Source organism: Brachycentrus maculatus, unplaced genomic scaffold, assembly GCF_059751285.1.
Source record: "Brachycentrus maculatus isolate JH-2025_06_01 unplaced genomic scaffold, ASM5975128v1 h1tg000199l, whole genome shotgun sequence".
Lineage (NCBI taxonomy): Eukaryota > Metazoa > Arthropoda > Insecta > Trichoptera > Brachycentridae > Brachycentrus > Brachycentrus maculatus.
The window spans coordinates 3,173,461-3,188,749 of NW_028280950.1; the positions used below are offsets into that span (position 1 = coordinate 3,173,461).

At 33.5% G+C, this 15,289-nt stretch overlaps 2 protein-coding genes across 5 annotated transcripts; one reads left to right on the forward strand and one right to left on the reverse strand.

Annotated features, from left to right (window-relative positions):
- Positions 1-579: 579 nt before the first annotated feature.
- LOC148307465 (uncharacterized) lies at positions 580-8,576 on the forward strand. Its single transcript, XM_088263376.1, has 4 exons — positions 580-966; positions 1,055-1,205; positions 1,785-2,763; positions 3,035-8,576. Exons 1-4 carry the CDS (start codon positions 793-795, stop codon positions 3,042-3,044), a joined length of 1,314 nt encoding a protein of 437 aa, XP_088119502.1. The 5' UTR covers positions 580-792; the 3' UTR covers positions 3,045-8,576.
- Positions 3,178-15,120, reverse strand: dnk (deoxynucleoside kinase). 4 transcript variants are annotated; one of them, XM_088263381.1, is made up of 5 exons: positions 14,913-15,120; positions 13,529-13,719; positions 13,024-13,276; positions 12,226-12,380; positions 3,178-11,579 (listed from the first exon to the last, which is right to left on the reverse strand). In XM_088263381.1, exons 1-5 carry the CDS (start codon positions 14,926-14,928, stop codon positions 11,394-11,396), a joined length of 801 nt encoding a protein of 266 aa, XP_088119507.1. In that variant the 5' UTR covers positions 14,929-15,120; the 3' UTR covers positions 3,178-11,393. The 4 variants fall into 4 exon arrangements, with proteins under 4 accessions (XP_088119507.1, XP_088119506.1, XP_088119510.1 ...); XM_088263380.1 differs by having other exon boundaries at positions 15,002-15,038; XM_088263384.1 differs by lacking the exon at positions 14,913-15,120 and adding an exon at positions 14,592-14,796 and having other exon boundaries at positions 13,529-13,715.
- Between the last annotated feature and the right edge of the window lie 169 nt (positions 15,121-15,289).

The window sequence follows — 15,289 nt, forward strand, 5'->3', positions numbered from 1 at the left end:
ACGTAAAATAACTGTAAACAGACTGTGTCAACACCAATCTATAAACAGATCGGTGTTGATACTATTCAGACTTCGAATCGATGTCTCCAAATAAATGGAGCCATATGGAATCCTTATCACGAAAAATCGTACCCCACGTTGGGCACCGATAAATTATTACTCCAATTAAAAAATATTATAATATTATCCAGCCCCGCGTTAACGTCAATAAATTATCATGCTAACCTTGATTAATTAATTACGGGATTGGATTTGCCGGTGTTGTAAAAATGAAATGGATGAAAATGATTGAATCGTTAAAGATTCTCTCGGAGGCGGTAAAACTCATGTTCCGTGACTACACGTATGAATAGACAGAAACTATCCTTATATACATTCATAAATGTGTATTATAAATGTAAAATAATTCACTTATCAAACTAACCTCACTAACATAAAAACTAATATTTCAAAATCAAATGTAAAAAGTGTAAATTAAAAATAACTGGATACTGGCTAGACACTCTAGAAGAGTAAAAGCCATAAAGAAGAAGAAGTATCTGCATTTGTAGATATGTATATCTTTGGTTGTAGATTTCTATGGCAAAATTGTCAATAAGCCGGAATAAGCGAGATATATATATAATATATTTACGAACGGAGTATTTTGAAAAAATTCGTATGTCACGTATATAATAAACAAAATTAAGAAGAGAAAAATATAACACAACTGCTTATTTCATAAACCCCTTGGTTGCTAGATACTTGTAAATCTACAAACCAACCTAACTAAAATAAGTGCTAGTTTCAAGCATGAACCGTTCACAAAAGAGACTTCTGAAACAAGTAAAATACGACTCGTTTTCCGGAGTATGTCAATGCTGCCTCTTGTCAGCAAATAATCTAAAAAATATGTTACAAATATTCGAATTTGGTAACAAGCATGAAACTTATTCAGATTTGTTGAACTCCTGCTTTTCTATTGAGGTATGCTTAAAAGACCGGATCGCCCCATTTTATTAATTGAAAATAAATGTAACAAAATTTGTAATCATTATTTACACCTATATTTCAGGTAATGAATGGAAAAGATTCTGAAGATCAATTGTATCTCATTTGCGAAAATTGCATCTCAAAATTGAATGAATGCTACTTATTTCGCATTCAAATTGTAAATGTTCAAAGACAGTTGAAGAATTACGACGAATTCGAGGATTATATTTCAGGTATACATTTTCAAATGTTTAGATACTTTGAATATTTTCTTGTAGTTTTGTTCCTTTGCACCCGTCCACACCAAAATGATGGATAGGGTTCCGCATCAGATTGACGCATTGTTGTCTTGATTGGTGATTTTCCTGGTAATTAGTCCTGTGCTTCAGATTCATGGATATGGGAGTGGAAAATATTTGGTGGGATACAGATGACATACTCGAAGGAGCTCAGTGTGAAGGATGTCGATGTATGAGAAAGGAAAATAACAGCAATGGCTAGGATACTAGAGTTGCATACCTGTACTCGTACAACCTCGTGTGATACACAATTTCCCAAGAATTTGTGTACACGGGATCGCCTTGAGGAATTTTATATTAACTATGGGAGAAATTGCTTGTGTAATTCAATAGTTAAGTAGGCATATAATATAATCTACAACTGTATACAATAATGATTGTAATCAATGAATGATAATAAAACAAATTTACCTACTGGCATGAAATTTTATAACTATGTACTTGGATAATACATATCATATTATTCATTTAATTATTCCCAGGTTTTAGAATTATCATTATTTTATTTTTTAGATGACCAAGTAAAAATTGAAACACTTAAAAAGGAGAATGAAACTGAAAATTGTGATCTTGAAATAAAAATAGAAAAGAAAAAAAAAGAGGAGACTTCTGAAACCAATAATAAAAAAACAAGTAAAAAAAACTGTAAGAAAATTTTAAGACCTCGTAAATTAATAAGATCGTCTTATCAAAAAAATAAAATAAAAAAAAACTTGTTGAAGCGTGAGAGTTTGAACGAAGAAGAAATTGCAGCTTTAAATAAAAGTCATCCGCTTCTAAACAAAAAACGAGCAAATAAGCTCCCTTTCAAGTTAGAAGCCACAGCTGTAAGTTGCGAAATGTGCAATGAAACATTTCCAACCCACAAGCAACTAGTATGCCACATGGCTGTTCATTTTCCAAACCACATTTGCGACCTCTGCGGGAAGTTGTTTGTATCCAAACTTCGTTTAGACGCTCATATCAGGATGACCCATGACGAGGAGAAAGTTACGTGTCAGATCTGTAGTAAAGTTCTCAAAAAGTATAGCATTGTGAGACACGTTCGGTCCCACACTGGAGATAACTGTGTTTATGCATGTAGCCTATGTGATGAAAGGTTTGTTTCTTACAGCACTCGTGTGATCCACATGCGAAAAGTTCACAAACTTGTTGGAAGGGCGTATAAGTGCAAGATGTGCCCTAAAACATTTGAAATATCGGGCTATCTTTCTAAACACATTCGAAAAGATCATTTTCAAGAAAAAAATCATAAGTGCAATTTTTGTAATCAAGCTTTTTTTTCAAATCACAAATTAAACAATCACATGATAACTCACACAGGGGAAAAGAATTTTCAGTGCAGAGTTTGTTTCAAATGCTTTACCAGAAAACAATCACTCGTAGAGCACATGAAGTTACATAACAATATAAAGAAACATGTTTGTGGAGTCTGTCACAGAGCTTTCACTCAGAAATGCACTTTGCAAGTCCACATGAAGGTGCATGAAAGGTAATCTGTGCAAGTCTTTTGAATTGTTATGTACGCTAGTTTAAAAAAAAAAACTATTCAGTTTTTTTTTTTCAGTAAGAATTATATAAAACAAAGAACTCTCCTCTCCATGTATATTTTTTTTTATATAAATGGAGAAGAAAGTTTTTTTTCTTAATTTATCGCAGTCAGACATTTTATTTTATTTATATAATATTTACATAAAAAATATATTTACCTATATGAAAATATTTTTTTCTGGATTGCTACTAATTAATGTAATGTAATGCAGATACTGCTGAAAAAAATGGTTGTGGAAGGCCCAGAACTGTGAAGGAGTGGCGCACAATGAAGGAATGTGGTTGGATGCAGATTGAGAGAAAGTAATTTGCATATTTCCATTTGCATCAGCATCGAGAATATTTATTAAAAATATTAAGAAATAAGGCTTTGTTTTCTTGCCGCCACAGCGGCGGCACTCGAGTGATACAGCAAACAAAGCATGCCACCTCTATGGCAGCACTTGAGTGCTAAGCGTTAAGGTAGTATGGACATGTGGAGGGAAAGGATAACACGTAAATGACTAAGAAAGTATATTTCGCAAACGTGAATGGGAGAACACGAGGTTGGTCAAAAGACTTCGCACAACTATATTATTAAGAACCTAAATCTGGTTGTATCAAAAGTTTACGTAACCGGAGGGCATGTATAAGTAGATGTATGGATGTGAATGAAGCTAGGAGTGTGTCAGGAAAGATGAGTATGGCATTCAGTCCTCTTTGCCTACCTTTTTAAGGAAATGGCGTGATGGTAGTAGTATCGGTCAGTTGTCATCTACTCTCTCAATTACACTACTCAAGCTCATCAAGATTAAACTCACTTTTTTAATTAATGTTTTACTTGATAAATACCACTATTTCTTAAAATCTACTGTGACGTGTTTCAATGCATTCCGCATCATTTTTGAACACCGTATGTGAAGCTAATTTTAAATTTTAGAGTTGGGTCCTTGGAATGTTGAAGGTTTTTTTTATTTTTTTTATATGGGTGAGTTATGCTATTATTTCCCTTGCTTGTTATGTACAAGGGTTATATCATACAAAAGGATGATTTCTACATTTTATTATTTATAATATAGGATGGGAAGGATATCGGCTATGGCCTTTTAGATAGGAACCTCTTCGCATTTGCACTAGTGATAAGTAAACCATAGAAAACTTACTCAGAAGAAGCCGGACTGTCGCCAGCATTAGGTGACAGGCCTTCCGCTCTGTTTTCACACATTGTACGGTCGGCATTTTCATTAAATTTTTTAATGTCTTTTGCAATTTTAACCATGTACTTTATTATATTGTTTAACAATTCCCTATTGTTTATTGCTAAGTTGACGTCTTTGAACCCCACACCAACTCTCCTGAACTCCGTCTCCAGCTGAAGTCTTTCACTTTCGAAGACTGGACACTCCCATATGAGGTGTGGCACATCTTGCCGCTTCAGCCCGTCGCACACGCAGCCGCTGCTCTCTCTCAGCCCGAATCTGTTCAGGTAGGCTCTGAATGCTCCGTGCCCTGTTAACATTTGTGTCAGCTCGTATGTGATAGAGTTTTCCTAGACAAATTTTACGCAATCTTCTACGGTTTTGAAAAACATTTTGGTGATGCTCCCAGTTGGGTTTGCAGTATATTGCGTATTCCATTTTTTCATGGAATTTTCCCGGATCTTCCTTTTTGCGTAGCTGAGAGGAAAGTCAGCGTAATCCGGGCCCGTTTTCTTGGTTGTTGCTTCTTTTGCAAGCTTGTCCGCAGTCTCGTTACCTATTATTCCGATGTGTGCTCTAATCCAGCCCAATACTGCCTTCTGTTTCCCCTCCGTCAATGTTTGAATACCTTTTATAATTTCAAACGCCAGAGGGTTGAGAGCATTTCTATTTTGTATTGTAGCCAGACAAGATTGGCAATCTGTTAGTATTGTAATGTTTTCCCAACAGGTGGGAGGTTTGCCTATTGCGTAATTGACTACTTCTTTTATGGCAAACAACTCCGCCTGGAATACTGTACAGTAGCCTTCTAGTTTGAACTTCCTCCCAAGTAATTCCCGATTTTCCTCAAAAGGGACGAATGCGGCCCCCACTTTCCCTTCTAGCAGACTTCCATCGGTGAAGATCTTAATTTCCGATTTAAGATTGTCAGGAGGATTTTCATTAAAAATTTCACACTTTATGTTGGGTCTCTTGGCAGGGTGGGCCAGCTCTTTGTGATTGATCACTCCTTGATACTTTCGGTCGTTGGGTAGATCTCTCAATTGTTTTGTGTTTTTGACTGAGTAGATTTCCGCCACTTCTTGGATTTTAATATCAAGTGGAATGAACTCGCTCAAGGCCTGGGCAGAATTCAGTGATATCGTCTTGTAAGCCTTGCAACATCTTATTGCTATGATTCTTTGTACCCTGTTGAGCTTTTTTATATTCACTTTTTTGGTGGTCGCCTCTGCCCAAGCGCTAGCAGCATATGTAAAAATGGGCTCTACCGCACCATGGTAGAGTTGCTTCATCACCTCATGGGACGCTCCCCAGGTTGGTTTAATCGCCCTTATGAGTTGATTTGTGACCTTTGCCGCCTTCTTACATACACTGTCAACATGTTTTGACCAGTTTAAGTTCTTGTCTATTATGACACCTACTATTTATATGTCAGTTGCGTACATAATAAAAATGTTTCTCATTTTTATTTCGGGTGGGTCTACTTGCCTTCTCGTTATAAACATAGCCTGCATTTTTTCCTCTGCAAATTGCAGTTTTGTGCGGCTTTCCCAATTAATGAGTTTTTGTAGTGCCCTGTTAACTTTACCTTCCAGATAAGCAACATCATCGTCGACTGCTATGAGGAGGAGATCATCTGCGAAAGCCCATATCTCCATTCCTTCTTCAAAGGTTGCTTGCAGTATATCGTCGACGATGTAATTCCAGAAAATGGGGCCACATGCTGAGCCTTGGATACAGCCCTTTGTTGTTGCTTTTTCTAGGGTGGTGTCATAGTGCGTAAGTCTGACCGTTCTTTCCTCCAAGTAGCTCTTTGCTAGGTGATAGAGGTTTCTTGGGCAGTTTTTGTTTTGAAGTTGTTTTAACAGGAAGGGCCACCACGCATGATCGAAAGCACCCTTTATGTCGAGAGATACAGCGACTGCCAGCTTACGATGGGTAAGAGCATACTTTAATGTGTTGATCGATTCTAGCAGTGCGTCTTCAGTTGATCTCTGTGGCATAAAGCCGTATTGGTTCATGCTGAGTTGATTATTGTGATGAAGATTCCAATTAATTCTATTTATCAGCAACTTCTCCAGCACCTTTCCGAAAATTGGAAGCAGTCCGATAGGCCTGTAGGAGCTGATGTCTAAAATGTCTTCCTTTCCAGGCTTGGGAATGACGATCTATATAGCCTGTTTCCAGATTTTGGGAAAGTACATTATTCTAAGGCATGCATTAAACATTTCTAATATGAGTTGGGGCTCTTGACGATACACGTGTACACAAATGTCGCTGGTCAAGTGGTCATTTCCTGGGGCTTTGTTAGGATTTATATTAAATAGGATTTCTTCAATTTCTTCTCTTTGGAAGATAGGGTCAGACTCATCGGTACTGGTATATTCGTTTGAGCTATCCTTTCTAATTTTAGTTTGTTTCGCATTGTCCTGTGTAATGTCGTCATCGGGGAAAAATTCGGCCGTGTCAAGATGGAGGTTGCCGTTTTTCAGAGTAGCCTCTGGGACAATTTTTCGGGATTTATTTAATACTCTGTGGATTGTTCCCCAAGCAGTCTCCCTGTTTTGTTGGCTACAGTACGTTTTCCAAGATTCCATTTTAGCTGTGTTTATGCCTTTTTTGTATTCGTCTTTTTTCTCCATATACTCATGTAATACGTGACTTCTACTGAGTACTGGCATTTTCTAGCTTGTGTTTGGCTCGTCTCAGACTGAGCTTCATTTCTGATAGGGATGAGTTCCACCATGGACAGGGTTTATGCTGGTGCTCTTTCTTTAGAGGGATGCTTTAAGAGCATGCTTTCTGGATTATGCGTGTCAGTGTATCTAGCCCATGCTCCAGTTTGTTTACATCATCCACCCTCAATATTTCCGAGAAATAAGTGTGATCTAAATTGTTGTCTCTCATTTCTTTGCACAAGAAGTCATTGAATAAATCCCATTCTGCCTTACTGGTATTGAATATTGCTGTTTTATTCTGGGTGATTCCGGCTATTTGAGTGTTGATCTGAAGAGCAATCGGATTGTGGTCACTTAAGTTATTTGTTTTCCTTTCGACATGCCAATCTGAGATATCGTTCAATGCCTCCGACGAGCAGAATGTAACGTCAATGATGCTATGGATATGTAGATTTTTGCGGTAGGTCTCAAAAGTTGGTATGGTTCCAATGTTCAATATGTAATGATTTTTTTCGGCCAGATATGATGCGATTTCTTCTCCTCTTTTGTCAGTTTTGTTACTGCCCCACCAGATGTTTTTCGCATTGAAATCACCTCCAACTATCAATTTTCCAGGAGACAAACCTTCCAATTTGTTAATGAAATTAATATGTTCCTCACCGGGTTCCACATATATAGATCCAATGGTGTATTTTCCTTTAATTGTATTGATTTGTACGAAGACCTCGTTCGGACCGCACTGTTTGCTCAGTAGTAGCGCCTCGAGTTTCTTGTTGGGTACTACAATCGCAGCCTTGCATACTTTATTTAGTTCCGCATTTGTCTGGAAAACTGTATGACCAGGAATTTGTGTTCTGCCAGTTGTTCCTGTATATGGTTCTTGGAGCAATATGATGTCTGGAAGATTCTTTTTACTAAATAGCTCCTCTTGGGCAGCCTTACACCGTTACAACGTTAACCGTTACAACGTTGAAGGTTGAAGAGGGGGTAGTAGCTGTTTCTTATTTTTATTTATTCATTTAATTTTTATTTCTTATCTGTGGAAACAAAGACAATAGGGGGAGGCTTTAGTCATTGTCATATTGTTAATTATGGGTTTATTGTTATTTATATTTTTATGAATTTCTATTGTTTCAAAATGTTGTAGTTTATGACTTTTCGTATGAATTATTTTTGGATTTCTATGTTATTGTGGTTAAACTTGTGATCATTATCTATTAAATGGTTAGCGAATTCCGAAAAATTATTATTTCTCAGACATAATTCATGTTCCCTGATTCTTGTTTTGAATTTTCTGGAATTCATACCAATGTACGAACTTCCACAGTCGCAGTTTAATTTATATATGCTACTAATGTCTAATATATTTCCAGGATTACTTTGTGTTTTGAAATTTTTAGTTAAATTATTTTTTGTGTAAAATGCTGGTTTTATATTATTAGGGAAGTTTTTGGTTATTTTATGTGATGTTTTATTTTTGTAAATGATTCCAGTTGGTTTTTATTTTTTCATTATACGTATCGGCTGAGTAGAGAAATGTTTTTGTTAAATTATTTTTATTTTTACGGGCCAATATCGCGTTTATTATATTTGGTTTATAACCGTTATTGTAAGCAATTTGTTTAATTGTATTTATTTCTCGTTTAAACTTATAATCATTTAATGGAAATTCTAGTGCCCTATGGATCATGGAGTTAAAGCTAGCTAGTTTATGATTAAGTGGATGGGCTGAACAAGAGGGAATTACAGTGTCTGTATGTGTGGGCTATACATCAAAAGTAAATTTTTTATCTATTATTTCTAAACTGAGGTCTAAGAAATTGATTTTTTTACCTCCGTTATTTTCTAATGTAAATTGTATTTTATCGTTAAATATATTGATAAAATTGAGAAAAGAATCTAGTTGTCTTGTTGTTCCTTCCCAAATTACCAATATTATCATCTACGTACCTAAACCATTTTATAACAAATTTGAGTAGAGGGTGCTTAGACTGAAAGATTTATTTTTCTATGTTATTTATAAAAATGTCAGCAAGAATTGGGGACAGAGGAGATCCCACGGGTAAACGGTTGGATTGGACGTATATTTTATTATTGAAAATAAAATAATTCTGGTTAGTGCACACATCTAGCAGTTTAAGCATCTCCATGACAATGTTCTTATCAGAGGTGAGGCTTTCAGAAGAAGAATTTGCTAAGTAAAACATTAATTGAAAATGAATAGATTTTAACACATCTCACTGCCTGGCTCCATCTTTGTTCTATTCGCTGCATACTGAACCTCTGCTTAGTCAAGTATAAAAAACTCTTTCATTTCTAAACTGGTGTTTTTATCTTCATCGTCAGCAGACAATGATGCTCCGAGTACCACTTGACAATAATCATGTTTTGAAAAGATGTTTAAAACAGCATGGTAGAAAATGACGCAGAAAACAGCGATGTGTCACATATATTATAATAAGTAATACATACTGTATTTGGTTAACTCTAAATTGAAAAATGTAATACAGTGGCCTCTATCTGTCGTTTTTAAATGGACCTATTGAATGAAATTATGAATGCACAAAGAGATACAATTGAGTAAAGATACCCTCCTCCCAATCTTCATAACCATTGGTAGGTTCAAATTCTAATAAAAATACATCTTTTAGATGATAATAAATGTATTTAGGTATTGATTAATTTTTAAAAAAATACAAAGCTGAACACAAACAAAAAAAAATATTTGCATTGAAAAATAATCTACGATTGAATTTTTTTACTGTTTTATCTACGTAAGTCAACAGTATATTTTCGGCTTTGCAAATAATAATTTTTTCAGCACCTGTCATTGAATGTGTATAGTTTGTAGAAAGTTTTCAATCTTTCAAAGAATGAACATGCTTCTGAAAATGAAGGTACAGGCAGAGGCTCCTCTTCATCAATATCGACTTCTGCTGTATTCGTCAATCTTACGTCACACAAGCTTTACATAGTTTTGATCCCACACGTTGGAATATCATCATTGAATGAGACAAAATTGAGAAAACAAATACAGATAAAATATATTGAATATGCAGTGTATTCAAACGATGAATGGTGAAATGGTGATAGAGAAACAATCAATGTTATCTATTTTTGTATGAAATGAATTCGGGGTAGGAGAAATCAACGACACATCCGGGAAAATGATTATTCGAGAAACGATAGATAGAGGTTTCACTGTACATACAATATTTCCAGAAATCTTATATAATATATACTGTTTATTTGAAACAAATAAAATTAAATACTGCCATTGGTATTAATATTTTTGTTTTATGTCTGATAATAGGACTACTTATTTTTATAATGTGCATAAAAAAATAGTAATAACACCCTTATCTAAGAAGCCATATAGCATATTTACGATGTTTTCCTAAACTAATAAACGGACACAATGCTATACTGTTTCCATGCAAATAAAATCGCTTAATATTTACACAAATATTTTTTATTATTGAACATGAAATATTAAGTCATATAAAAATAGTTATTACAATAATACTGCACATTAATAGTGGTTAGTGCCAACAAAAAAAATCAATAGATACATAAAATAATTTATGCTGATAATTTCCTCTGAAAATAAATGCTAAACACTTCTTAAAAAATATTATTCAAAAAATTTAAAAAAGAGAGGTAAACAACATTAAAAAAAATGGTATAATGGAATTAAAGGAATATATCCACATTAACACACTAAGGACGGGAAAGTTATTGGGAAAGTTATTTTTACCCGTGCGGTCGATTTATGCTAAAGACGTGAAGGTTATTTTATCTTCTGCACCGGCCTCGTTTCAAATTCAGAATAGAAGAATTATTTAATAGTTTTATGTGTATGAATATTATGTATCAATCTATTTGTTAAGGTCTAAACTACATGTGTACAATTATCAAATCCCGTCGCCAGCAGTCCGCAGGCGTAAAAAAACACCCGTCCTTAGTGTGTTATTTTAACAAAATTTAAATACAATTGAAAAAAATATTTCATTTCAAAGCTTTGAGGTAAGTTATACATTAATTTAAAAAAACTGTCTTAATTTAACATTCCTAAAAAAACATATATATATTAGAAATTTTTGTATTATAAGCAGTTGTTTTTTTTTGTTGTTTGTTCTCTATTTGGGTTGGCAAACACTGCGATGAATTTTAAAATAACAATTTGATACCATATTTATTCATAATCTTTACTTATAACATAAAAAGCATGATATTCAATATTAATGCTTTTAATATTTTAAAATACATACATAGTAAAAAAAAACACACACACATTTTATGAACCAGACAATCTTTTGTACCTTTTATAACAGATAACTATAGGAAATGATTTAATTGAATATTTCATTAAGACTTTAATGTTTATTAAATTACCATTACATCCATACTCTTAAGCGAGCGGGTCAATTCTGGCAAAAATATACACATTTTGGAATATTCAATTTCAATAATAATCCATTTCCTTTTTGGAAAGAAAATTGTTGGTCAAAAAAACTAACTACAAAATTAAATATCTAAATTATATAAAGTCAAAATTGAATTTGAAAAATAAAGTCAAATAAAAGTAGTCAATGGTGCATAGCATTCCTAACTGTAGACTTGATATCGCAAGCAACTTTATCAACGAAACAAATAGATCATACTTTCGTTAAAATAATTAGATTACAATGGGGATATGCAATAAGAAATTTGATTCAGAAATTAATCTTAATTTTGCTTGGTTTGCTTGGAGATGGGTGCGAATTGGACGCTCTCTTGGGGCTGAATTTGTTTGGAGAGTTCATTACGACGTCAACTGCAGTTTGCAAGATATGATGCTCCATTTTTTTATATTCTTCACTTATTTGGGATAGGTCCAAGTCAGCATTTAATACCAACACCTGAAAATATTAAACATTATATTTCGCACCAACTTTATAAGATATTGAGATAATGCTGCCTTCATCTAACGCATCAAATAAGTACAATTAACCTCTGGTTGGGAACTTAATTTGTTTCATCAAACTTTTTGTAACCCGAAATAATGTAACCTATAAAGTAACCTATAAGAAATGACGTAAAATGGATTAATCCATTCCGGACCTGCACAAATGTCATGATGAAAATCCTATACAAAACAATAAATATTTATTGTCTTTACAAAGCATAAATAAATAGTAAAATAAAATACATAAATTTTATAAGAAAAACAAGTTTTATTGTTAAAACAAGGATATAACAAAAAAAATATTTAAAGTAGTGTTTTTCTATAAAACTGCATCTCGCTAACATTTTTCATTAATCAAAGAACAAAAAAATCCTCCTTTCCCTCATATGTCTGAAATATATTTTTCCTGTCACCATCTTTTGCTGCTCATTATGAAGCTGTTCTAGGTTTTTCAGTGATCTCTCTGAGATCTAACTCCACAAAATATGGGACTGGCTATTTTTAACCCAAAATTATCAATTTTTATACACTACCTATTAATTTCCATTTGTAACCTGGGGTTATATCATACATTATCATTAATTAAAAAAAATACATACTGGAGCAGGGCACCGGAAACTGGATCCGTGAATCAGCCAATTCTCATGAAGTACATGTAGATCCTCTATATAATTTAAGGGGACACATTGCTCTTCGGATCGAGCGCGTTTCTTAATCCTATCATGAACGATACCGGGTGTTGTTCTTAAGTAAACTGAAAAATATGTATTTATTGAAATTTTCTAGAAACTCTTCTGAGAATAAAATTTTTTAAATGAAGACATGGAAAATTCAATGAAAATAGTTATTATTTCACAGTAAAAATAACTTTTCTGCACCAGGTCCTTGTGAATAGTGTTAAATCCATATTGACTTTAGATAGTGTTGAAATTCACTCCGACAATAGGTTTAAGTTAATTTTTCGGTTCTGATATAATAAATCCATATTGTCATGCGTGATATTGTGATTTTTAACGCTCTTCATTTGTCAAAAACATATAATTAAAATGTAACTTTGTTTTAAAATCACTATAAAACAAAGTTACATTTTAATTATAAAATGGAAAATCACAAAGTTATTGCTTCAAATATGAATTATATCAAAAATATATAGTTATTCACCATGCAATATGTAAATGCATCGAGACTTGTTCCAAGATCAGGCACATTATTTTTACATTATTTTCTTTATACTAAGTGAACAAATGAATGACAAGAGCCTTATTCTATGTCATTCTAAGCGAATATTTTACTGTAGAGGGTGCAGCAAAAGACTACAATACCCGGCAATAAGATGACTAAGAGAATGGATAATGCAATCAACAAGGGTGGCGATTAAACAAGTAAGTTTGGCTCACCAATGAGGTCCACGGGAATGTCGACAGTGGAATTGATATAATTAAACCACTCATCGAGAATGGTCGACATAGCTGGATGCATTATATTTGACTGGATCATATTTTCTACAAAACAATACCGGGCGCTGTAAATGGAGCGCTCCATAAGTTTGATTTTAGTAGGCGTCTCCTTGGTGTGCATCTGGAGCATTGTTAGTGTTACATATGACTGAAATGGCATAGACCATTTCTCCGGGCTTTTATACATCAAATCCTGGAATAAGTAATAATACTTTTTTTACAATTCATAAATTTATGATGTGATTTATTGTTTAAGTGGCAGGAATCGAAATGATATTTCAATTGATATTTTACAATATTAATTTTATCCATGAAAGAGGGATTAGTTATAAAAAATAATTTCTCCATTTAAATATACAAAATATTGATTTTATCACAGCAGATTATTTATTTGTATCAAAATTTTACATTTTCTTAATATTGTTTAATATGTAGTGTGGTTTACCAATAGATTCCATCCATTTAAATTTCGCCATGCTTCTACAGGTTCAGTGAGTAACGTTACATCTTCAAATGCTTTGAAATGATCCAAAAATGTTGTTTTACCACTGCCAATATTGCCTTCAACGAGCACTGTGAACGGTTTCTTCTTAGAATATGTGGAGAGTGAAGTGGCCATTTCTTTTGTTAGTCTTCCTGAAATGAAATTATTGTCTCAATCTATATAAAACAGGAAAGGCCAGATTTTGAGCCATGCAATACTAGAGAAATCAGAAAATAAGAATCAAATGAAAACATTATTGGAATGGCTCAAAGAGACAGAATTTCTCCATTTAAAGTCCACGAAGTAATCCATAACGACCTTGTAAATAACAGGATTATAAATCTAATGTTATATTATAAAGTTGTAGTATTGAAATTGTCAGTGAATTATGAAATGGCACATTGATTATGTGCTGTGCATATAAATATTTAACTTAATCCTAGCTTTTACTGCATGCTTACTTAGTGAGACTAGACTAACTCGAAGATGAGATTTCACTCAGTTAACGGACATAATAATCATCCAATTTTACGCAGAAATAATTGACATTAAAATGATAACTGACTAGCATTATGAACATTGGCTACAATCTGACATTTGACCTCAAAACAATACATGTACTAATACTACTGCCATCATGCCGTTTCTCCACAAGGGTAGGCAAAGAGGATGGAATGCCACACTTTTCTGTCCCGACATACACTCCTCGCTTCCTTCACATCCATACATCTAGTTGTACATGCCCTCCGATTATGCAGACTTTTAACAACACCAGATTTTAGGTTCTGATTGATCTGATTGTGTCAAGTCTTTTTCGGCCGTACTCGTTCTGTTCTGTTTGTACAATACATGTAGGAATGTTATATTACAGTAAATTACATATATTGACCGGAATTATTGCATTGATATTTACACATAAGGAATTCGGCATTTTAATTAAAGTTATAGAAAAACAAATGGAGAGCATACTAACATAATATTAAGAAAATATCTCGCCAACTAGCAAAGCAAATGTAATTTTTACCTGTTGTCAGAATATTTTCGAAACGATATTGGTAATGGGTTGGGAAAATACTGTTTTTTGTTATATATTTGACAATTTTAAACAATGGGTGAACTATTCTCAAAACGATAAGTCAAACGCTCTTTAATAATAAATATAATTTTAATATTAAACAAATAATGACTACAATATAACACGGTCAACGACTGGATAGTATCTATCTAGACAGTATTTCCCGCGTATTTCATCATATGACGCGCGCGTAGACTAATAATAGATAACAATTTTCTTATGAAGGAATAAAATACGAGGGAAACAAGGAAAATTGAAAAGTCAACTCACTCAGCCTCGTAAACATTTCCACCTTAGTCCTATAAAGTACATGTAAACGATATTTATCGCATAACAAAAAAATATATTATAATCAATACCATCGTAGCTTTTCACACTCATTTATATTCGAAAACATGTCTAATTTCCATATAAAATTTAAAACACTTTATAAACGGATTATGGGGAATATTATTTTTCTAACCAAAGTACCAAAGACGAACCAGAGTTTTTTTTGTTGTTGTTTTAATGGGCCGAGTTCTATTAATCAGAACGATCGTTAGAAGATCATCCGATGATTTTTCCCCTGATGTGTTCTAAAAGCTCTCACAATTAACGAATTATTTTAAATAATTCTAAAACTATTCTATTTTAAATAAACCTCTTAT

Bases quoted from the DNA above. Each gene is read 5' to 3' on its own strand.
- dnk (XM_088263380.1), bottom strand. From the start codon at position 15,023: ATGAGTGTGAAAAGCTACGATG. The intron at 12,381-13,023 runs GTGAGCCAAACT...CATATTTTTCAG, and splicing joins CATTCCCGTGGACCTCATTG to TTTACTTAAGAACAACACCC. The intron at 11,580-12,225 runs GTATGTATTTTT...TAATATTTTCAG, and splicing joins GTTTCCGGTGCCCTGCTCCA to GTGTTGGTATTAAATGCTGA.
- LOC148307465 (XM_088263376.1), top strand. From the start codon at position 793: ATGAACCGTTCACAAAAGAGACTTCTGAAACAAGTAAAATACGACTCG. The intron at 967-1,054 runs GTATGCTTAAAA...CCTATATTTCAG, and splicing joins ACTCCTGCTTTTCTATTGAG to GTAATGAATGGAAAAGATTC. The intron at 1,206-1,784 runs GTATACATTTTC...TTTATTTTTTAG, and splicing joins ATTCGAGGATTATATTTCAG to ATGACCAAGTAAAAATTGAA.